At 37.5% G+C, this 26032-nt stretch overlaps 1 protein-coding gene across 2 annotated transcripts in view; it reads right to left on the minus strand.

The window, feature by feature from the left end:
• The window catches only part of si:dkey-22o22.2, a 304899-nt gene that overhangs the window by 58 nt on the left and 278809 nt on the right, over positions 1 to 26032 (minus strand). For both annotated transcript variants that reach the window (XM_087287665.1, XM_087287664.1), the window contains exons 24-33: positions 22436 to 22563; positions 21998 to 22125; positions 20091 to 20214; positions 19315 to 19495; positions 17131 to 17297; positions 16458 to 16722; positions 14757 to 14937; positions 11275 to 11528; positions 6480 to 6637; positions 1 to 3914 (exon numbers count right to left, since the gene is read on the minus strand). The exon at positions 1 to 3914 is cut by the window's left edge and continues 58 nt beyond it. In XM_087287665.1, coding sequence (XP_087143791.1) covers positions 3447 to 3914; positions 6480 to 6637; positions 11275 to 11528; positions 14757 to 14937; positions 16458 to 16722; positions 17131 to 17297; positions 19315 to 19495; positions 20091 to 20214; positions 21998 to 22125; positions 22436 to 22563 — 2054 coding nt within the window. In that variant the 3' untranslated portion in view covers positions 1 to 3446. The remainder of the gene's footprint in view (positions 3915 to 6479; positions 6638 to 11274; positions 11529 to 14756; positions 14938 to 16457; positions 16723 to 17130; positions 17298 to 19314; positions 19496 to 20090; positions 20215 to 21997; positions 22126 to 22435; positions 22564 to 26032) is intronic.

Consider the following 26032-nt stretch of genomic DNA (forward strand, 5'->3'; position numbering starts at 1 on the left):
CTAGAAAACGTATTTCTGTATGTACATCATTTACATGGTACAATGAGCAGCACAGGTCTGTGTTCAGAGGACATTTCAGCTATATTCAAGCTCTTGAAGCTTTACAAGAGACGTGAAGGAACTGTTGGTCCTTTCCAGAAATAAAAGGCCTTGTGTGAGGCTTAAAACTCAATTTACACCTGTAGAGGTTTTGCTGAGCATCTATTACAGGTCTAACCTTAATCTTATGGCTCATTGCTTCTTTTTATTTTTACAAAACGCCTCACATTTGTGATTCACATCAATAAAAATAGAACTATACAGATCCTCAAGTATATTGCAATTGAAAATATTTATAAGCTTTTTTCTTAAGTGATTGTATTTGCGCTGCGTCTGGCCACATTTGAACTTTTAAATCAGACTTGGACACAGTGGGTTCTCATCTCGGCTACTCGATATACGATACATTCACCTGGCGTTTACACATTTCAGCACACCAGCATCAGAAACAACTGGAAAAGGAAAATCTTACACAATGAATATTTATGGCAGGTTTTATACCACCAGTGGCTGAAAGTACTGCGACTTTTTGCACTCTTTGCATGAGTGGGTTTGTGATTTATTGGCACATCAGTCACTGGTGAAGTCTTTCGGAGTCTTCATGACCCTCTTTTGGCAAATTTATGTTAATTCAGAAGTAGGCGTCCATTGCCGGTGCAGCTGGGTCCATTAAAACAAGAGTGTTTTGGTCAAGTGCAGATTTGTAAAATGTTTTGCTGTTCACAGTGAACTGATGAAAATAATCCTGTGCTCCATTCAAAGGCAAATGAATGATACACTCTCAGAAATAAAGGTACAAAAATTTATTTTTTTGTTCCTTACAGGCCCTTAAATGTACATGATAATGCTTAAAGTACAAGTCTGTACTGGATATTATGTAATGTGTGTATTTATATAGCGCATTTATTGTGTATGGCCATACACCCATAGTGCTTCACAAGCATGAGGGGGGTCTCTCCACATGACCACCAGTATGCAGCATGCACTTGGATGATGAGGCCGCAGCCACAGGACCACCACACACCAGCTATAGGTGGAGTGGAGAGACAGCGAAACAGCCAATTTAGTGGATTGAGAGGCCATGATGGGTAAGGGCTGATGGAGGGAATTTAGCCAGGACACGGGGATTACACCCTTACTCTTTACGAGAAATGCCATGCAGTCAGGACCTCGGTTTAACATCTCATCCGAAAAACGGCACTCACTGTGTCCCCTTCCCTTTACTGGGGCATTAGAATCAGAGATGGGGGACTCGAGTCAGACTTAAGTCACAAAATGTAGGACTTGAGACCTGCACATGTGTGACTTACTCCCACCTCTGATTAGAACTCACACAGACCACAGGTTGAGCGCCCCCTGCTGGCATCACTTACACTAGTTCAACAGCAACCTGTTGCAGGATGAAATGGCTGTAATAATATGGCTCATAGTATTTTGTATCTTTTGTTAAGATACAAAAGTGCACCTTAAAGTACTAATGTGCAGCTGTAAAGTACAAAAGTGTAATTTTGGAAATGGTACCACCCCTGTGACAGCATTTGTACCTTTATTTCTGAGAGAGTATATTTTCATTTCCTTGTTATGTTGTGTGATACATCATGGCATGAAACTGCCTCTGCTGATGATGATCCTCAGTAAAATAAAATCAATTTGAATTTTTTTCCAAATATTCCCCAAGTGATGTTTAACAGCAATGTTTCTACAGATTCTTTAATAAGTTTCTATTCAATAATATCTTGTTTCTTATGTTTCTTATGTGTTTCTTATATGTAAATATGTAATAATATCTTGTTTCTTATATTATAAGTGAATAAGCAAAAACAAACAAATAAACAAACACTGGTAGGATCAATATTATTAGAAACATGTAAGATAACAGAACAAACTGCTGTCCAATGACTTGCATAATTAACCTAGTAAAGGCTTTAAATTGCATTTTAAGCTGAATACTCGCATCTTGCAAAATAACTAGGAAAATATTATGTGCAGCCATCATTTCAAAGACAAAAAAAGAGAGTTATTAAAACAATTAAGTTTAAAAATGTGTTAAAAAATCTTCTCTACGTTAAACAGCACTCGGCAGAGTGAGAAAGAATTCAAATTAAACAGGAGGGCCAATAGTTTTGTCTTCAATCATTGATTAATGTAATTTGATTACATTTTTTACAGGTCTAAATATTGCTTTTTAAATTTGCATTTTTAAATTATTTGATGATTTCCTGTTTTGTATTCAGGCCTGAAAAAAATCTGAAAATCAAGTTCAATGAAAATTTAAGGTCAGAATTAAAAAGTTAATTAATAAAAACTTTGACATTGTTACTACATTTATTTTAAATCGCAATAATATTTCTAATAAGAGATTGGAAGACAGATTTCATCATATTTTATTGAGTACATTTACATGGACACCGTTAATCTGATATTGATATGATTAGGACAATACTCTGTTTAAGAGTCTACCATGTAGACAGCTATTTTTGATTAATTTCATCTGATTAAAGTCATAACCAAACTAAACAGAAATGGAATTAAGACATGTGGAGTATGCCGATGTTAGTGGGATTATTGAAGTGCCGTACAGACATGTAAACACCGCAATCAAACTATTACTATCGTGTAGGATTTTTGCCGCATTTTGCGACAGGAAAGTCTACACACACGGCTGTTTGACACTATGCTCTGCACCTGCCGAGTCAGTGAAGGACACCTGCATAGTGAAATGCTGAGGTTTTTCTCCAAATCTCTTTCAGCAGTCCATATTCACATCCAATATCTTGTTTATCACGGGGGCATGCAGGAAATGTTCCTGAATGAAAGTGAAAGTGCCAAACTGCAGTTAAAGTCAACAAATTAACAATGAAAAACCCAAAATTACATGAAACGCCGGGGGAAATGTGGATAGTGTGGTGACAGTGACGTTATTCGAATTATGTGCTTTAACATGTAAAACGGGATCATGAAAGGAACATTCAAACGCAACTCATGTAAACACCTTCATCATATTATTGCCTTAATCACATTAAGGAAAATGATTCTATAACTGATGTCCATGTAAAAGTAGTCACTGTCAAGGAATAATTGTTCCATATGAGCCTCTGAGCCTCTCTGCCAACAAGTAGCTTTAAATTATCCAAAATGAAAGCTGTCATACTTTAAAGTTGAATGGAGCACAGAATTACCCACTAATGTTCACTAAGAAGCTGAACGTGACCCTAAACCTTATTCAAATCTTGACGATTCACTGGCTTTGTTCCTCATCAGAGTAAACCCTCAAAAATAAATACAGTACATTTAACAATTTCCTCAATAAATAAACCAAAGCACTCTTCAAACCTCAGCTGCTCGTCGCCCCCTTAAAGCTGTTCTTCAAATCAACACAAACACACACATTCAAAACCTTCAAGTGTTCATTGTTGCTGTTCCAGACTCTGGCTCTGCACTGTGTCCATGTATGGGATGTCCAGCTCGGGTCGGCGGTAAAGCTCGCTCAGGCCTTCGAACTTGGACCCCCAGCGGCGAAGCGTGTCGTAGCTGAAGCCATCGTCAGAGATGAAGGAGCCCAGAGAGCTGAGGCTGCCGGCGTTGGAACCCGAGCCTTCGATGCAGTACACGTGATAGGTGTCCATGGGGAACGACAGGCTGTCGTTGTCCGCCTCCCAGATGATGCGGGACACGTAGCTCTTGAAGTCCATAGAGCAGTGGCCTCCACTGTGGTGCTGGTACGGAAGCATGGCTGCGTTCTGGATGGCTCCGCAGGGGTGAACCTCCTCCTGAGAACCCTGGGAGGATTTGATGAGGGGCGCAGTGGTGCAGGACGAGGACTGGGACAAGCTGGAACACAGCGGCCTCTTCAGCTCAGTGATGTCATACGCGTTCTGTGGGTTTAACATTCAGAAAAGTGCATCAGAAGAGCTCCTGTTTGACTTTATCTTAAAGTACAAATGAAATCAAAACTAACATACTGATTTTGTTAGCTCACATTGCTAGCTTTGTAGTAAACAATTCATCTGTGCATGTTATTAAGAAGAACAATAATTGTTTTCGCTTGTAATCTTTACTTGAAATCTGAAAATACACCTTTATTTCTTAGATTAAGTCTGTCTGAGGTAATAGGCGTGGCTTACATAAATAACCACCCCCCTTCAACTGTCAGTTTTGACAACAAACAGAAATGTTGAGGAGGAGGAGGTGTCTGTTTGGTTGTAATAACTCTCCCAAACCCTTTTCCTGATCTTTCTGAATGAAATGTCTACTTTACTACATCTAATCAGTAGAAAAAGTAGAAAAAACAAGCCACACATACTGTTTTCTCATTTAATATTTAATTTCTCTAGGAACTGCGCACACAATACGAAAAAAAAAAAAAAAACGTTGCAGCTTCCGGCTTACAGGGACTTCAAAGAGGTTAAAGACTCTGAGGTTCACCCAAAAATGAACATTTACTCAATATTTACTGTCCCTTAATGTTGGGTGTAATTAGTTACACATTAATTAGTTACTGTGATTAAATTACTCTTCAGCTGAAAAAAGTAAAGTAATTACTTTATTTAAGGTCATTTTTTTATGATTAATTGCTCAAATATTGCACGTAAACATTATTCTAAATAAATCGATTCAGTGAAGCAGAGTAATACCAGGGTTTCTACAGTTTTCATCAAGTCAAATTTAAGACTTTTTAAGATCTTTTTAGGACCATTATGAATGAAATTTCAGACTTGCACAAGGTTTATTGCAAAAGATTTTTTTTTCTAATGGCCCAGATAAAACATTTTAAAAAACATTAAAAACCATATAAATAGATTTAAGAAAGAAACTTTTGTTAAAACTTTTATAAGGATGGGCTGAGACTGAGTGGATGGGTGTTGGCCTCATTGGGTAGCTTTACATAGACATAGGGAAACTAAGACCCGTTAAAAATGATTTAAGACTTACAACATAATATTATAGTGAATTTAAAACTCTTTATGGCCTAAAATTGAGATTTAAAAAAAAAGTAAGACATTTTAAGACCCTGCACCATAAAATGTTTCAAAAATAGTATCTGACTACGGGCCTGTACTTTACACACTGTCTATACTGATGTCATACAGTGGCGTCTGCAGTCGTACGGCAGTACGCACTGTGCGTACCTACCATGAGAGGGTGGGAACTAATGATGCTTTTTTATTTATTTATTTATTATATAATTTAAATAGATACACTACGATATATTGACAAAGCAAGAAAGAATGAAAAACAAATAAAGTGTGTGTTTGTGTGTTTTACAGTCTGTATGTACTTGCATGGTGGGAGATGGGTAATGAAATCTACTTGTGTTTGTGATGGATTTGTGTGTACCCTGGAATAAAATCCTGCAGACGCTCCTGATGCCATACAATGTACACTCGACACACTGCTTTGCATTACTTAGTTTGTCCATAAGGTGTCAGCACTGGACCAGTCTGTCATTTCACAGTCAAAACAAGAACTGCAACAACATCTTGCAAACAGGTACACAAAAATGTTTTCATTCATGTTTTTTCTTTCCGGCTTAGACCCTTTATTAATCTGGGGTCACCACAGCAGAATGAACCGCCAACTTATTTAGCACGTTTTTTACGCAGCGGATGCGCTTCCAGCCGCAACCCACCTCTGGGAAACAAACACACACACACAACGGACAATTTAGCCCACCCAATTCACCTGTACCACATGTCTTTGGACTGTGGGAGTAACCGAAACACCCAGAGGAAACCCACGTGAACGCAGGGAGAGCATGCAAACTCCACACAGAAATGCCAACTGACCCAGCCGAGGCTCGAACCAGCAACCTTCTTGCTGTGAGTAGACAGCACTACTTACTGCGCCACAGCATCACCCACAAACTTTTTTTGTTGCTCATAATTTGTGAAGAGAAAATCCGAGATAATGGTCCAGGATGAATGTCAAGTGTTTGCTATCAAATGCAAAATACTTTAAAAGGCTGTAAACTGAAGTATACTTTAGGCTAAATGAGATCATGTGGCAATATAGCACAATTCTAGCATGTCTGAAAATCAGAATACAATATCTATTCAAGTGGTGCCTATTTAGCATAAAGGGCCAAAAACCAAATATCATCGAGAGTCGTGGGTCAAAGGTAAATATTACAAACTATATTACACTAAGGTTGCCATGGGTATTTTTCTAATTTATTTCATAGTATTTTGAAATAAATAGATAACATTACTTTAAATCATATTGACTAATGCAAAATAACTTTTTAAACAATAATTTATTGCAATAAAAACATAAACAATCACATTTATAAGACAATAGAGTTCAATGTTTGGGCATCTCTGATCTAGACTATGATTTAAATGCTGCCACCTGGAGGATGCTGAGCTCTAGTCATGGAGGTCATCCCCCTGACCCGAGTCTTCCAGAAAGTAAATCAATATGTCCCAGTGTTAATAGAATACCTGGTCCTGCTCTCCTCCTCCCTCCTCGTTGTAGTTGAGGATGTTTTCCCGGATGTCCTCCCAGCTCTCGTGCTCCGCTGGGATGTGGTAAACACCTCGCTTACGAAACTTATTCCTGCTGCCCTTCTGATTCCATACGGTCACGGCCACGAGCACAGCTGCAGACGAGAGAGAAGCAGATTAAAACAACACTGGTGATCACTGTCATTAACAGATATTGCAGTAGTGTCCTGAATGTAAACATTTGTTTTTGGTTTTCATACACTACTTTAAGTCATCCATTCAATTTTCCTCCTGCTTAGTAATGTATTTTTCAGCGGTCACCACAGCGGAATGAACCAGCAACTATTCCAGCATATGTTTTACACAGCAGATGCCCTTCCAGCTGCAACCCAGTACTGGGAAACACACTCTCACATGCACTCATACATTACGGCCAATTTAGTTCATTCAATTTACCAATACCACGTGTTTGGAGACCCAGAGGAAACCCACGCAAACATGGGGAGAACATGCAAACTCCAGGCAGAAATGCCTACTGGCCCAGTCGGGACTCAAACCAGCAACCTTCTTGCGTTGAGATGTACTATAAGTCAGTAAAACTGTTATATGCTTATTTAACAAGATTTATTTAGCAATTATTTAGAAAGAATGCATCCCTCAAAGTGTGTGTGTGTGTGTGTGTTGTGTGTGTTTATTGCTGTGTGTGCGTGCACTTGGATGGGTTAAATGCAGAGCACAAATTCCGGTTCACCATACTTGGCCACGGCACAACTTTCACTTTACTTTACTTTACTTCTACTTTACTACTGTAATACTACTTTACTTTACTTCTACTTTACTAGTACTTTACTTCAACTTTACTACTACTTTACTTCTATTTTGCTTTCACTTTACTTCAACTTTACATTACTTCTACAGTAATTCTACTTTATTTCACTTCTACTTTACTTCTAATTTACTTTACTCATATACTTCTACTTTACTTCCACACATTACATTACTTTATCACTACTTCTACTTTTCTTTACTACTTTACTCTACTTCTACTCTACTTCTACTTTCACTTTACATCTACTTTATTTGTGTTACTTCTACTTTACTTCTACTTCACTTCTTTTATTTCTACTTTACTTCTACATTACTTTTACTTAAACTTCTACTCCTGAAGAAATCCTGAGCATAGGAGACACACAAAAACAAATCTTATGAACAGTATTGTAATTCAGTTTTGACATTGAAATGTTTTAGTACAGAGGCGTTTTTATGCAAAAAAAATGCTCTCCTTATGTAATAAATTCAAAATACAACCTAAAGCAAACTGAAAAGGGGTGAGTTTTGATTTGATGTTGACTTATAAGTGCAGAAATCTGACCGCAGGCTGCCTGTCTCACCAACCAGCTCATGCCATCTTGGCAGTTCATGGAAGGTAAGACTCTTCGTTTCAATTAAGGCAGATCAATCCAAAAATAACCATATCATTTTCAGCCAAATTTCTGAAGGCCACGAGCCCAACCAATCCCATCCAATCCCATCATCTGGCAGCACTTTTTCCTCATTTTGGCCTCGGCTGATGAGTGATTTCTTTCTGCCTGCATGTGGTAATGCTTTAAAAAGGATTTGTGTGTCTGCTTGTGATGTGGCTGATGGGTGTCAGAGCTGGCAGAGAGGCCTGGAGGGCAATGCCAGCCTGTCACGTCACTGTTGTACCTGTCTGACACACACACGCACACAAACACACACACCTGGCCTCATCATTCTTGCTCTTGTTTCTCAGCTCTCTATTGACACTTTTCACAATACATTGGCACAAACTGAGAGGGTCTCATCACAGTTTTACACTGTTTTCCTTCTAAAGATATAAATTGTATAAATAATGTGCAAATAAAGCAGAATTTCAATCCCGTGGGTTTAAGAGAAGCTAATAATCACAAAAGGCTTTTGATGGTCTGTTTACGCCTGCTACTGAATGGTTAGTTCACACAAAAATGAAAATTCTGTTATTCATTTCTCACACTCATGTAGTTCCAATCCCAACCCAGCCTTATTATGGATACGTACCCCCTATATACATTTCTAGAGAGAGCAAAATACATCCCAAGAGGTAAATGTTTTGCGAGTTTCTTTTTATGAATCCACCAGAGGCCACTGTGTATGTTTTTTGAGTTCTCAGATATCTCTCTCAAGTGTCATTCACCTGATCTTCTCACGTAAATCCACCAGAGGCCACTGTCGACTGACTGACTTACTGACTGACTGACTGACCGATAACCCCACCCCCCCCCCCTTACCAAACCCAACCGGTAAAACAGTTTTAAAAAGCACCAATTTAGCCTCTGGGCAATCTGTTGACAGCGGAAAAGACGTCCACATGAAAGTAGCGGTAGCGCAAAATGAAATAGAAGTCGTCAACGGCATCATGCTGCATTCGTTCGACAAAATGCAGCCATACGTACCTCTGGCTACATAATTCACTCTCTCCAGAAATGTATACAGGCTACGTATTCACAATGCTGTCCAATCCCTATGAAACCTTCATTTAAAACCCAAATTAAGCAATTTTTGATTAAATCCGAGAGCTCTTGTGTCCTCCATAGGCAAAAACAGCACAGAAATGTTCAGAACAGGAACAAAAAAACATGTCAGGACATTCAACGTGACTTCAGTGGATCAACTGTAATAAAACAAAGCTCCAAAAACAATTTTCTGCTCCCAAAAAAACTATAAAAACAAGTTTGCATGAAGTCACATTGAATGTTTTAACAATGTTTTTGATTTCCCTTTCTGGACTTTGAACATTTCATGACAATTTCTGTCTATGAAGGTTTCGGATTTCGGTAAAACTTTATTTTAATGGTTCATTTGAGTATCAGTAGACTGTCTGCTTAATATCTGTTGATACTGACATTTAACAGTCCTTCAACAGACATTTACAACCTAACAGTCTACTTATAAACTGATGCGAATTAGTTGGCATGTAGATGCAATGTAGCTTAAATTTAACAAACAAATTTTATCTAAGATATCTTAATTTGTGTCCTGGAGATGAACTAATGTCTCAGGGGATTGAATCAACTACCACTTTAAGATGTGTTTTGATCAAGTTGGATCATAACTAGAGGAGGGCAACACAATCTCATTTACATGCGGTGTTTAAATCCATACCTTTCCCCCAACTTCACTGCTTTCTTTGAGTTTAGTGTCTATGCACAAAGGAATGTGTAAGATTTTTCTACTTTTTCCATCAAATATTTGAAGATAAGCCTGCACAATTTACATACGAATACAAACTTAGCCAATAGAAAAGACATAGAGTGAATTATCTTTCGTTCCTGCACTGATAGCTGCGAAACAACCCCAAACACATTTATGCTATCCAATTATGACTGGTAAAAGTGCATTATGCTCAAACATTTGATTTCTGATGCTAAAGTCTAAACCCTGTCTGACTTTAAAGTGGGCAGTAAGGAGCATTCATTCATTCATTCATTTTCCTTCGGCTTAGTCCCTTAGTTATCAGGGGTCATCACAGCAGAATGAACCACTAATTCTTCTAGCATATGTTTTACGCAGCAGATGCCCTTCCATTACTGGGGAACACCCATACACTCTCACATTCACACATACACTCATACACTATGGTCAATTTGCTTCATTCAATTCAACTAGTGTGGAGTGTTGGATGGAGCAGGGGTGTGGTGGGCAAAAGTGAAGAGTGTTGGGGAGTCGCGGAAAAAAGTGAAAGTGAATAGCGGGAGGAGGGCGGTTGAGGAGGGGAGTCGGTAAAATGAGGTGCCGGATCAGATTTCAGAGGTGCCAGATAGGGTGTGTTCCAGCACAAATGAAGCCCTGCTAATAATGTCTTTGGACTGTGTGGGAAACCAAAGCACCTGGACGAAACCCAAACAACCATGGGGAGAACATGCAAAGTCTACACAGAAATGCCAATTGGTCCAGCCAAGACTCAAAACAGCAACCTTCTTTCTGCCCTACATTTAACCAAATGACTGAAATGAAGAAATCCAGTCAATAGTCTGGTTTTTACCACCTCTGAAAGCAATCAAAAGTGTATAAGCTCATCAAAAGTGTATATGTGCGCGGCTGTGTCAGGTAGAAAACGAGGCAGGTCGAGCAGCAGGCCAACAAATGCTGAACATAAGCGGGAGCGGTCGGGTTCAGACTAAAACCTAGCAGGAGCGGGCAGGAGCAGGATTCAAAATTTAGTCCTGCACAGATCTCTACTGTACACCACTTGTAATCTGAGCTAAACTGTAAAAACAGATTTTAAGTATGTAGTTTTAAGTACAATTAAGTATGTTTGTGTTTATTAAGAATCATTATTTACACATTTCCTTAATTTAAACTGTAAAAAGGGTCTACTTAAAGGAAGTATATATATATATATATATATATATATATATATATATATATATATATATATATATATATATATATATATATATAAAAACTTCATTTAAAATGCATTTTTATATATATATATATATATATATATATATATATATATATATATATATATATATATATATATAAATGCATTTTAAATTAAGTTTTTATTCAGTAAACAACAAAAAAAAGTTTGCAGTTTGTTATTTTTGTGTCTTTTACTTGCATTGTTTCTTTTATTCATGTTTAATGTAAAGCACTTTAAATTACCATTGTGTATTGCCTTGCAGTATACCAAAATGTGCGTGAAATCAGTTGGATAGAAATATTGCGATTGATTACTAAGACTTCATAAGAACATATGGGTGTTTGACAATTTCTTGATAGTTACCAAAAAAGACGAGGAGACACATGCTGATGGCCAGGATGGAGCTGGGACTGAGCGCAGCGAGACGGAGAGATTTGAGCTGGCCGATCTCACACCACTGACCCCTGAAGCCCTCTGGACAGCGGCACTGGTAGCTCTTAGTGGAGTGAGCTAAACAGGTGCCACCGTTACGACATGTACTGGCACTGCAGGGGGACGGAGCGCAACGCATAAGACCCGTGACCTCATCCAGCACTGCGACCTGATTGGCTGGACACCTGGAGAGAGAAAGAGGAAGATTACATGAAGGTAGACAGTGAGAGTGGGTATGTTTATATTGATATCTAATTTAGTTGTTTACTTAATTCTGAATAAAACAATGTTATGATTGACCCATATGTGCTGTTCAAATTGACTACCCCTTTGTTATGTTGGTGGCTGTTTTTGCCCCATTGACTCCCATTATAACCAAATGTTTTGATTGCAAAGCCATGACACCAAATAATCATGCATTCTTGATCATTGGTGAATTTTTCTGTTGGGAAATTATTTTTTTTTATATAATTTTTATTGTTGATCATCAGTTAACACAAGTATTTTCTAAAAGTATGTAATAGTGTGCAGTAAATATGAGCCAGGCTAAAACTGAGTTTGTGTAAGATGAGTAAACCTGCACAGAAGCCTGCTATGAGAAGCTACTGTCTGCTGAACAATAGCAGAATATGTAAAGCACTGATTTTATATGGTAAATACTCATATGAAGCTATATTTTTGAAAGGCATTCAGGTGAGTGAGTAACATATTATCAAGTTAATGTACCATCATGACAATGCATGTAAACACTTAGAAGTTGCAACTATATAAAGTGACTATGGTGTGAAAACAGTTGCTTACGTAGTCCTGAGCTAGCAGGGCTGAGAGCCAAGAATAACAGGACCACCTAAACATATATTTGAAATTAAAAACTCATCCAAGGATGATCGGAAGGTTAAACGAGAACACCTAGAGGTGGGGACGAGAAACTGTTTAAAATGTGTGGAGAAAACAAACACTTCAAAAGAGTCCAGGAGAGACTTCAGATTGCTCTGAGGTCTGCTCTGCATTTTTTCGGCTTTATGTTAAAGTCTATTTTTTTGGTAATTTTCAAAACCTCCTGTCTGATGATTGTGGTTCATTGATGAAAAGGCCGGCAACTATGACAGCAGCATTAACCCTTTAGATTAGGCCTGTGGAAAAAATGCTCTGCTTTTATATGGAGTTCTATGGAGTAAAATAGCAGATTGTAGTGTGTGTGCATAAATTCACTTACTGTGTTTACTATATTGTGATAGCTGAGGTGCTTATTTTAGATTTCCAATCATCAAGAATGCATGATTATATGCTGTCATGGCTTTGCATTTAAAAAATGTCATTATAATGGAAGTCAATGGGGCAAAAACAGACACTAACATAATGAAAGTTTAGTTAATTTCCCCCAAATGTGCTGTTGAGTTTTTGAAAAATTCAACATTTTTTATTGCATTTTCCCAAAATATGTGTCTAAATAAGATTTGTCACCAACTCATTCAATTTGCTAAAAGACAGAGAATGTTTTGGCCAAATTAAGCCTCAGTGGATGAAAACACCCCCAACAGCACACACGGTTTAAGGTGTTTAAAGTTATATTAATCGATTGATCGAAGGATTGCTATAGAGTGTGGTTTACTTGTAAACTAACTTCGAGAGGATCACATGCGTATGACTGAACAGCTGGTACGGCATCAGCTCCGTATATCGCATCAATCAGACAAATACTGACACACTATAAATTACCAGAGCTTCCTACTTCAGTAATCTTCGTCTTAAAGAATACCCCCTTCCACCCCTTTCCTCCCCTTCTCTGATAGGGCATGTCAGAGTTTGCATGTTCCCCCTGTGTTTGTGTGGGTTTTCCCAGGTTTTCTGGTTTCCTCCCACCATCCAAAGACATACACCAGGGCTGTCCAAACTCGGTCCTGGAGGGCTGGTGTCCTGCATAGTTTAGCTCCAACTTTCTTCAACACACCTCCCTGGATGTTTCTAGTTTACCCAGAAAGAGCTTGCTAAGCTGGTTCAGGTGTGTTAAATTAGGGTTGGAACTAAAATTTGCAGGACAACGAGTTTGGATTAATAATTAATAATAAGTTTGGATTGATAATTTGATTACTTCAAAGTAGCATCTTTAGACAACCCTTAGCCAGATATATCTCAGCTTGTTCTCAAGCAGGGGAGTTATTGAGATCTACCTGAGCTCAAACTTTTTTCTCGCCCTTCAAAAGGGAGGGAGCCCTGGGCTCGAGGATATTCTGAGGATATTCTTCCGGGACAACATGCCAAATGCGCTTTATTATCAATAATCAGCTAAGGGTGCTTTCACACCTACACTTTTGTTTCGGAACGTGTCTCGATTGCCCAGTTAGCGCGGTTCGTTTGGCATATGTGAACAGGGCAATCGCGCTCTGTTCCGCGCCAAAGTAATCGCTCCGAGATCGCTTGAATGAGGTGGTCTCAGCTCGATTGAAACGAACCCTGGAGCGGTTCGATTACAGTGAGAAAGCGATCCGATCCGAGCGCGGTTATATCACAGTGTTTTATGGATATGTAATAGGCATACGGCTATATGAAGAGAGAATTATGAGTTGGGAGGGAAGTTTCGCGAGTCTCCGGATGCCTGCAAACGAGTGATGATCTCCCGGTAATCTCGCGTCTCCCTCCAGGTCCTCAAATAGGCTACGTCGCGCACCCTTCTCACCCCTCCCCACCACATCTCTCCTCAGACACATCGCGCGCGCGCACCCTGTCAATCACCATCAAACCACCACCTCTCCTGACGGCTGAGCGGGACGCTGCAAAATAAACCCTGACACTCTGACCAATGTGAAGAGAGTTTACTCACACGTGACTTGTTTTAGCTCTTTTGGTCCGATTAGAAACTTTGCAATGTGAAAGCGAACCGCACCAAGAGCAAAGAGCAACAATGTAACATTTGTAATCTCTGTTTCGGAACAACTGAATCGATTCACAGGTGTGAAAGCACCCTAAGTGTGAACACTTGAAGTGTCATTGTCATGTCAGTCATATGTCAATGTGTTCATTTTGGTACCATTAACAGTTTAGTGTTTCATTTTTTAAGTTATAAAAGCTTCAAATGCAGTTTATTATTTGTCATACTAAATGTGCAAACAGATGAAAGTGGATGCAAATTCTTGCTTACATCCTTGCTCTTTTGTTTGCTGTCAAACTGTTGACCATTTCCGTGTGTTTATTCTGTCGCAAAATGCAACAAAAGTCCTACATGATGGTAATAGTGATCTATAACGCATTATGATGAAGCAACTAAAATAAGAAAACTACAAGTCTTAACGTGATTTTAGTTTATTGGAATGACTGTGTAAAATGCCAGAATGCCAGGTTGATGTAATCAGAAATCTTGTCGTCCTGTTATAATTGTGTTAATATTGTGTGTGTGTAAATGTGCGAGTATAAACCTGCACTCGTGTTTCCTCCACATGTCGACGCAGTAAAGCGGGCTCAGGCAGGGTTTGGCGCTGCAGGCGTCTGAGTGGCAGCCGGGTACGACACCACGGCGCTCCAGTACAGTACTGAACTCTGTGCTCTGACCATCCAGCGATAGAGAATGACCATTCAGCCTTACATCCCGCATACAGCCTGCAGGATAACAAGTCATTAATCACTCTATGAAATGCTTTAGGTACAGTACACAACAAAAATGCTTTTCTTACTTCGATTTTTTGTATTCTTTTTAGTCCAAATATCTAAAAATTCTTATATCAAGAAGCATTTTCTAGACAAGCAAAAAATATTGTCTTGTTTTCAGAAATAATATGCCAATATTAAGTGAGTTTTTCCTTAAAACAAGGAAAATAATCTGCCTATGGGGTAAGCAAAACAATCTTGTTTTCCCTTTTGAAATAAGATTATTTTGTTTACCCTATCGGCAGATTGTTCTGCTTGTTTGTAGGAAAAACTGTGCTTGTGTAGAAAATTCTTCTTTATTTAAGAATTTTTAGATATTTGGTCTAGAAAGAAGACAACACATCTGAGTAAGAAAATAAACTTTTTTTGCAGTGTATGAGTTGTTTATTGTTTATTTATATATTGGTGTTCTTGAAAGTTTTAAGAATTAAATTGGGATTGGGATCCAAACAATCCTTCTGAAATCATTTTAATTCATTTTGTGCTCAAGTCATATGTATTATATCTGTGATAAATAAGCTACACTGCAAAAAATGCTTTTCTTGCTTAGATTTTTTGTCTTGTTTCTAGTCTAAATATCTAAAATTTCTTATATCAAGAGGCATTTTCTAGACAAGCAAAACATATTGTCTCGTTTTGAGAAATAATATGCCAATATTAAGTGAGATTTTCCTTAAAACAAGCAAAATAATCTGCCAATAGGGTAAACAAAATAATCTTGTTTTTTCTTTTGACGTAAGATTATTTTGCTTACCCCATTGGCAGATTATTTGGCTTGTTTTAAGTAAAAACTCACTTATTATTGGCATATTATTTCTAAAAATAAGACAATATGTTTTGCTTGTCTAGAAAATTCTTCTTGATTTAGGAATTTTCAAATATTTGGTTTAGAAACAAGACAAAAAATCTAAGTAAGAAAAGCATTTTTTGCAGTGTAGATAACTTCCTTCACATTAAGGAAACTATGATCTTTTTTGTAGGATTTTTGGATGAATAGAAAACTGTCCTTTAAATTAGTATTTCCCAACACTGTTCCTGAAGGCACATTTTCAACCTCTTCCTATTTAAACACTCCTGAATCTACTCATTTGAACATTAGAAGAGACTGGAAAACCTGAAATGAATGGTTCAATTATTTTCAGAGAAAAACACAGTTACAATCTACAACTTAAAATCTAAATGTTTGGATGAGATGGAGAAAAATCTACACCAAAATAGTCACAACAAATGTCCTGAAATAGAAGACCTAAATAATGTCTGTAGGTGTGGAAACCATAGTATAAGTCTGCTGATTTATTAGAAAACAATCTAGAGAACAAAGTAGAAAACAATCACCTTAATCTATTTCATTATGTGATGATAATTTGATGGCTAATCAATTATTCCTCGCGCTATCATCATTACCGAAAACAAACAAATTAGTTTAAGATAAAAATCCCAGGAGTGAGGAAGAAAGTGATGAGTAAACTCACCCTGAAAGTCTCCCTGTGTGTTTGGGCTGGCGCTGTTTCCCAAAAACACACTGGAGGGGTGAACTACAATTTCCTTCTTCTGTCCCAGGACCCCTGTCACCTCTCGTGAGCCTCCGCCCTGCTCCAGTCGCAGGATGAAGATGTTGTCATGCCGGAGAATGCTGATCAGCACCCACTGGCCATGGTTTACACGCTGGCCTGTTAGTTTAAGCGAGTGAGTGCCGTCACCAAGGTTAGCACGAACATTAAGGTACCCATCCACTATCTGAAAAACAAAAAGACAGCACAGTGTTAGTTTTAAAGCGGTCTTTAAATAGGATTCAGCATTTTATTAAAATTAGTTTTGAATGATTTCTGAACATAAACTTTAATGCAAAGTTACGGGATTTAAGGTGTAATGCAAAGTGAGATCTTTTATTTCACAGAATTTGCATTTTAAGGCCTACAACAAGCTTTTCCTTGGGCTTTTCCTTGGGTTTGTGACATCACCAAGTTTACCCTTGGTTTACCAAGTTAACCCTTAAATTTACATAAACCCCGCCCCTGGGAGTGACATTTCCTTTAAAGTGCACTAGGAGCTTCAAATTATGCATGTATGCAATTATGCATTTGAATATTTCTGATTGAACACTCTTTAACCATTTATGATTTTGCATTGATGTGTATCACTCACTTCCAGGATGATGAACTCATTGGCGTCCCGTGAGGCCATGCTGAGAAGGGTGCCCGTAGAGGAGCGTGTTCTCAGCAGGAAATGAGCTTGTGTCCGTCGTGGACTTCCTCCACCCCTCAGCTGGTACCTCAACACACTGTCCTTCTCAAATGACCACTCAGGAAGCGCTAAGATGTAAACAAATAATATAAGAAATCAGAATAATATTTGACTTTTTAACATACTCCATTGAATAAGTGGAGATCAGTGTATCAGAAATTGCATTTTTCTAACAGCGATACATTAAATAGACAAAACTAATAGCAAAGACATTTATAATGTTACAAGAGATTTCAGATAAATGCTTTCTATTAACTTCCTCATTCATCACAGAAACTTAAATGTGTCAGAAAATATTAAGCTTTTTCAATACATTTACATGCACCCTCATAATCTGATTAAAATGGGATTTTTGCCATATTGCAATTAAACTTTACCTCATGTAAACACAATACTTCAATCACAATAATGTGATTAAGCTCATAATCATCCTAACCATAATTATATTAACTATGTGGTGCAGGCAATAAATGCAATAAACATCTTAAAAGCGCGGTAACACCTTAATCGCATTATTACCACTGTGACCAAAATAATGACGTGCTTGGATGCACACAGATGCCATGTGTAATAAAAAATGCAATACTGGCATGACACGAATACATTGTCTTTTAAATATATTATAATACATGTTTTGTACACTTATTAAAAAATAGGTAATATTTTAATTATGTGTGGAATGATGAATGGATGGATACAGTACGATGAATGGATGGATGGATACAGTACGGTGGATGGATGGATACAATACAATAGATGGATGGCTGATAGATGGATAGCTACAGTAGGATGGATGGATAGATGGATATATACATTAGGATGGATGGCTGGATGGATGGATGAATATGGTACAATATATGGATGGATGGATACAGTACAATTTATGGATGGATGGATAAATAGATGAATAGATACAGTAGGTAGGATGAATGGATAGATGAATAGATACAGTACAATGGATAGATTGATGGATGGGTGGATGGATTGATGGATAGATACAGTAAGATGGATGGATGGATAGATACAATACAATGGATGAATGGATGGATGGATGGATAGATGGATGGATACAGAATGATGGATGGATGAATACAGTACGATGGATGAATTGATGGATGAATAGATGGATGGATGGATGAATACAGTATGATGGATGGATGGATGGATAGATGGATGGATACAGTAGGATATATGGATCGATGGATGGATGGATACAGTACAATGGATGGATGGATGATAGATGGATAGATAAAGTAAGATGAATGGATGGATAGATGGATATATGGATATATACAGTACAATGGATTGATAGATGGATGGATGGATGGATGGATGGATAGAGAACGATGGATGGATGGATGGATAGATGGATGAATGGATGGATGGATAGATGGATGGATACAGAATGATGGATGGAAGGATGGATACAGTACGATGGATGGATTGATGGATGGATAGATGGATGGATAGATGGATAGATGAATACAGTACGATGGATGGATCGATAGATGGATGGATGAATACAGTAGGATATATGGATCGATGGATGGATGGATACAGTACAATGGATGGATAGATGATAGATGGATAGATAAAGTGGAATGAATGGATGGATGGATAGATGGATATATAAAGTACGATGGATTGATAGATGGATGGATGGATGGATGGATGGATGGATGGATGGATGGATAGAGAACAATGGATGGATGGATGGATAGAGTATGATAGTTGGATGGATAGTTGGATGGCTAAAGTATGATGGATGGATGCATGGATGGATAGATAGATGGATAAAGTTCAGTAGATAGATAGATAGATAGATAGATAGATAGATAGATATATAGATAGATAAATAGATAGATAGATAGATAGATAGATAGATAGATAGATAGATAGATAGATAGATAGATAGATAGATAGATAGATAGATAGATAGATAGATAGATAGATAGATAGATAGATAGATAGATAGATAGATAGACAGGCACAGACAGACAGACGCATAACTTCATATGACCTATATTCATGATCATCAAACAATAGGCCATGGAGTGATGTATAATGTATGTTGTGTTGGCTTACCCTTATCACACTTGTGTCCGCTGTATCCAGGATGGCAATCACAGCTGAAAGAGCCCCATTCACCTAAGCATCTCCCATGGACTCCACAAGACGGTCCTCCTGCAGTCAAACACACACCATCCGTCAGGGCACATCCCGGGGCGCTGTTCTCACTCTCTGCTGCGCTGCTGAGGTCGTACACCTGACAGAAAACACACACACACACAAACACAGAGAAAGGCCTGAGTTAGCACAATGCTGAACCGCATTGATCCGTATCGACGCCCTGTCAGAAAGTGGCTCAGGTGAACATTTGTTCCATCTAAACAAAAGATCGTGGATTAGAAAGCGAAACACTTTGGTCTGAATCTCAACCAAGTAAGAAATTATGTTTAAGACTTAATATATCATGCAAAATATATACAACCATTTCTGAAATATGAGTACAATAAATTTTAGGTGGAATTTTACATTGCGTTATACAAGTGTGTATGATTTACATCAAAATTTATTTCTATTGCATCTTATTATTTAGGCTCAATGTATTCCAGTTCACAAATAAACCATTTAAATAGAATTAAAGGCCTGTTTATTCCAATAAGGATGCTCTACAATAAAAACTGCTTTTACTACAATAGATGATTACAGTTTGTTAATGAATAAGCGCATATGTATTCAATATTTTGCCTCTAGACTACCTCCAGAAAGCAGTAGTATACTGTATAGACTGTAGTATACTAAATTGGTTCAAATCAAACCAGCTTCTAGATGAATAAACACATTTACACTGGTATTACCTGACTGTCCACCACCAGGTTCCTCATACATCCCACAAACCCTTTGTAGTGTGGATGTGACCTGCGCAGTGAGTGTGTCTCTTTAACACCACCCAGCTGAAGAGGCTGGTAGACATCCAAAAACCTGAGGAGAGATAAACACATGTGAAATCCACAGATATGTATATTCAGACATGTCAACTCATCTGCCATCTTGATTTTCTACTTGCTACTACTAATGAAATATTACATACAAATAAAAAAAGATAAGTTTATTGTTCTGGAAAAGAAAGAGCAACCAATAGTAAAAAAACAAGCTTTAGTTTACATTACAATTTGTTGTTAAAGGGTTAGTTCACCCCAAAACATAATATCTGAGAGATTTTAATCCCTCCATTGACTGAATCTCTACACTTCAAAATGTTTCTTAGGAGATAAAAAAATAAATGCGTATCCATCAAGCTTTTCAAAGGATATGCTTGCTTTATGATGAACAGATTTATTATATAGATATAAGGGGTTTGAAAAGACATGATGGTGAATAAATAATGACAGAATTTTCATTTTGGTTTTTTTTATTATTTTCATTTATTATTAATATCCCCAAATGTCTTCTTTGTTTCTTTAAATGTTTTATTCTAGATGAATGCATTCTTGAAAAAATAAATAAAAATAAATAAATATTAGTGGTGTAACGGATCACAAATCTCACGGTTCAGATCACAGTGTGGTTTTTCAGTCAAGGATCGGACCATCAGCAAAAAGGGAGACAAATGTCAATTGCTTTCCATTTATAGAAAAATATTACTGCAAAAACCATTGGTTTTGACAAACAGAATATATTATTATAAATTTTAACCTGTCATTTTAACAAAAATCCAAAATCAAGGAAGAACAAGCTGAAAATAAGGAAAATATTCAATACGAAAAATTAAGAATATCATAGAAATATTATAGAAATCTTGTACAACATATATTTATTTTCAATTAATGATTCAACAATTTACACATAAAACATGTTTCATTTTAGGCGTATTACGCATAAAAACATATTCAGTGATATAATTTTGATGGTTGTTTGTCGCCACCTATTGGTTAAACAATGTAATTGCTACAACATTCAACTTGACGTTCCATTAAACCAGTGGTCACCAAACTTGTTCCTGGAGGGCCGGTGTCCTGCAGGTTTTAGCTCCAACCCTAATCAAACACACCTGAACAAGCTAATCAAGGTCTTACTAGGTATACTTAAAACACCCAGGTAGGTGTGTTGAGGCAAGTTAGAGCTAAACCCTGCTGGGTTAGAGCTAAACCCTGCTGGCACATCAGTGATGTTCTCCCAGTTCTTCTGTGTTATTTCATTGTTTGTAATGAACTGAAAAATTTTAACTAAATCTCTCTCGATCAAACATAGATTTGAATGCAGTGCATAAACATGTAAATCATTCTCATTTATCACACTTTTAACACTTTTAACCAATAACCTAATAATTAATAATCATTATATTTATACGTGATTTAAATGAGGTGGGAGGCAATCTCTCTGCAATTGTTATAAATGTTGGATTAACCTACAAGTTCAAAAAAGTGATTAATTTGCGGGTCACGTGCGTTCCGAACTGTGGGTTGTGATCATAAAATAAAATCAGATTTTTATCAGAGTCTACATCCATATGGAAATGATGTCTTATAAATGATATAAATGATGAAAAATACCCTGTATAATGTTAAGAAACTTTTATTTAAGGCATTAAGAAGGCATAAAGAAGAAACCTGTAGCACCTAACATCCATAGCAGGAAAATAGTGATATATTAATTAAAGCTTTTTTTATTTATATTCCCCTGTGTTCAAACAGGTTTAAACAAATGGAGGATGAGAAAATCATTCTTTTTGGGTTACTGTCTCTTTAAGATCATAATTTTTTACCTCTCACTGCCTGGTGTCTCGCCAGAAGCCTTGCACACAGACTGATCAGTCTCAAACATCTCTACTCCCAGACCTTCCACCTCGTTCACCACGGCTCCAGAGCAGTGGTCCAGAATCATTTGAACACTCTGCAGAAACACACACGCACACAAACACACTCAAATGATTTAACTAGAGGGCTAAGTGTCACACCACATCAGAGTGCGCCAAGCGTCAAGTTTGGTTATTAAATATTTCAGACCCAATCCTAGAGGGCGCCAAAGCTCACAATCTGCTTAACCCAATGAGAGCATCAGAGATACGTGACTACCAGCACTCTCTGTCAGTTTCAGATATGAAATGAAAGGCAAATAAAAAAATTTAAAAAACATAATGAATGGCAGCGGTCTAGTGTGTCAACCTGGCCATGTGCTCTTCATTTTCAGTCTATGTTTATACCTTGCCATCGCTGATGATGTCGAGGTGATGCCAGCGGCGGTCTGTGACAGTGGCTCTCGCGCTCAGCTGCAGGGTCAGAGTTCCTGAACCATGATTCACACTCAGCACTGGAACTCCATTTTTCAGCTCTATTAAAAATGGAATAAAAAAAACAAAGGACTATTAAAAGCTGCCAGGTTTAAAAGCCTCCGAGGCTCACCAACAATCTTGAAAAATAAAGGCTTCTTATTTCTCCTTGCAAGAATTACTTTCAACATCCATCGAAATTTTCCATTGAATGAAAGGTTCTTTATAGTGAAAAAAGTTTTCAAGATTTTCTAAATACTTCACACAAGGTGGCTCTGTGGTTAGCACTGTCACCCCACAGCAAGAAGGTCACTGTTTCAAGTGCCGGCTGGGCCTGTTACTATGTAATTATTCTATAACTCATTATTAGCATTTATTATTATTAATATTAACAGCATTATTTGATCAAAAATGTTGTGAAAAACTATTACAGATTAAAACAAACTCATACACTTTAAATAATAAAAACAATTGCTGGGTTCTACACAATTCATTCCTGTTGTCCCAAAACAAATCTATTAAGTTAACTTGACTCATTTCAGTGATTTGATGATAAATCAATTAAGTTGTCCCAAAAAATCTCAAGAATCGTGTTGTTTCAGCTCATTTTAAATAGTAGTCTGTAAATATTAGTTCAAAGTAGTTTGAACAAGCAGCAAAAATATTTTTTGAGTGTATATGCACTTATTCTAAAATGTTCTTTATTTATTAGTTGGATTTGTTTTTCAGTATAATTATTCAAATCTTAATGGTCACATTACTTTTTGGAAATAATTTTAAAATGCAGATTTTTTTTTTTTGCTCAAGAAACATTTCTTCTCATTACAAACGTAAAAAAAAACTGTTGTTATGGTTACTATTGTGGAAATGACATCATTTATATATTTTTTGCCTTTATTTTGACAGGAAAGTATAATGACAAAAAGCTAAGCTGTAGATAGAGAGAGGGATGGATTGGGATAGGTCCTTATGTCGAGACTCAAACTTGTAATGGCCACAACGCTGTTGCGCTATATGCTGGCGCACTGCCCATTAGACAATTAGACAATACTAAAATTGGTCACACTTTATTTTGATGGTCCGTTTGTTGAATTTAAGGTACATTGCATCTGCATGCCAACTAATTCTCATTAGATTATAAGTAGACTGTTAGGTTGGGGTTAGGGTTAGTGTAAGTTTACATGTATTTGCAAAGTTTCTTATAGTCAGTTAAATGTCTGTTGAATGTCAATATCAGCAGATATTAAGCAGACAGTCTACTAATACTCAAATGGACCATCAAAATAAAGTGCTACTCTAAAATTATATATTTTCACAATGTTCTTAAACTTTTAACCTAAACTGATTCGGGTAATGACAAAAAATGCTGAAACAATCTCACAGATTTGATCTCAAGCTAAGTTTGGCCAGAGGGGAAACGGTCATGCCCAACAGAGCCTGTTTTTTCCCAAGGTTTTTTCTTTCACTTTTGTCTCTTGGTGAAGTGGATGGATTTGCTCTTGTGTTTGGACTTTCAGCAGTGAAAAATAAACCACACTGAACTGAACTAAACTGAACTCTAACTCTGAAAACTGGACTGACACAGTTTCAATTTACTAGAACTTCTATGTTAAGCTGCTTTGATACAATCTACATTGTAAACACGCTATAGAAAGAAAGATGAATTGAACTTTTGCTAAGTTTCAAACTCATCACGGGCCAGCACATGACACCAGTACCGCAAACATGTGTGACATGAAAATCCAATGCTGTTTTGTGGCCCCTCAGATTGCTTTTGACCCCCAGCAGTAAAAAAAAATGCTTATTCGCAATCAATTTGTGGTCAGGTTGAAATTGCTGTCACTGCACTGGAGGGTTTTGGCCCCAGTTCAATAAAAACATGCACCAAAGTGATGATGTAAGCTTATGCAAGGCCACGGGAGGGTTATTTCCCGAAATCATGCGACCAGTTGCACGATACAGTATTGGACAGGTGGCACAGAATCTGAATGTGTGACCTTCTGCAATGACCTGAGGTTGAGATCAATGTTGACCCAAACTGCACTCTCACCACTGCTGACCGAACACATTTACAAACATCTATCACTAATGGCGCACTTCAGACTGTGCCTGTTGCCATTCATCGATTTTAGTCACACACTTAATTAAGAGTGGAAATTAATGTCATGCAGTGGTAACATGAGAACTGACCCTTTCTATTTCAGAATTTGGAAGCAGTCTCAATGTGTGTTAAACTAATATTACAAATGACACTACTTTAAAAACATACGTTTATGTTGGTAATTCAAGCAAAGCTGGAACTAAATAAAACTTTTTGATGAAAACCTAAAAAAAGAAAACCTAATTTTATATTAAAATTAATTTTTAATATAGTGGATATACACTCACTGGCCACTTTATTAGGTACACCTTACAAGTACAGGGTTGGATCCCCTTTTGCCCTCAGAACTGCCTTGATCCTTCATGTCATAGATTCAACAAGATGCTCGAAATATTCCTCTGAGGTTTTGGTCTATATTGACAGGATAGCATCACACAGTTGCTGCAGATTTGTCGGCTGCACATCAGTGATGCGAATCTCCCGTTCTACCACATCCCAATGCTCTATTGGATTGAGTCTGGTGACTGTGGAGGCCATTTGAGTACAGTGAACTCCCACACCCCACACCATTACACCACTACCACCAGCCTGAACCGTTGATACAAGGCAGGATGGATCCATGCTTTAATGTTGTTGAAGCCAAATTCTGACCCTACCATCCAAATGTTGCAGCAGAAATCAAGACTCAGACATTTTTTTCAATCTTCTATTATGTACATTTTGGTGAGCCTGTGCGGATTGTAGCCTCATTTTCGTGTTCTTAGCTGACAGGAGTGGCACCCGGTGTGGTCTTCTGCTGCTGTAGCCCATCCGCCTCAAGGTTGAATGTGTTGTGCATACAGAGATGCTTTTCTGCATACCTCGGTAGTAACGAGTGGTTTTTTACGTTACTGTTACCTCTATATCAGCTCAAACCAGTCTGGCTATTCTCCTCTGACCTCTGGCATCAACAAGGCATTTGCGCCCAAGGAACTGCCACTCACTGGATATTTTCTTTTTTTTTGGACCATTCTCTGTAAACCCTAGAGATGTTTGTGCGTGAAAATCCCAGTAGATGAGCAGTTTCTGAAATACTCAGACCAGCCTGTCTGGCACCAACAACCATGACGCGTTCAAAGTCACTTAAATCACCTTTCTTCCCTATTCTGATGTTCGGTTTGAACTGCAGTAGATCGTCTTGAACGTGTTTACATGCCTATATGCATTGAGTTGCTGCCATGTGATTGGCTGATTAGAAATTTACGGTATTGTGCAGTTGGACTGGTGTACCTAACAAAGTGGCCGGTGAATGTATATACAAAAAAATTGTCATGTACTAGTCTTTATAAATATATATATATATATTTTATATCTTTAAAAATTATATATTTAAACATATAATTTACATACACCCCCTTAAAAACAAATAAAACTAAATGTTTTATAAAAAT

Source organism: Danio rerio, chromosome 16, assembly GCF_052040795.2.
Source record: "Danio rerio strain M-AB ecotype USA chromosome 16, GRCz13ab, whole genome shotgun sequence".
NCBI lineage: Eukaryota > Metazoa > Chordata > Actinopteri > Cypriniformes > Danionidae > Danio > Danio rerio.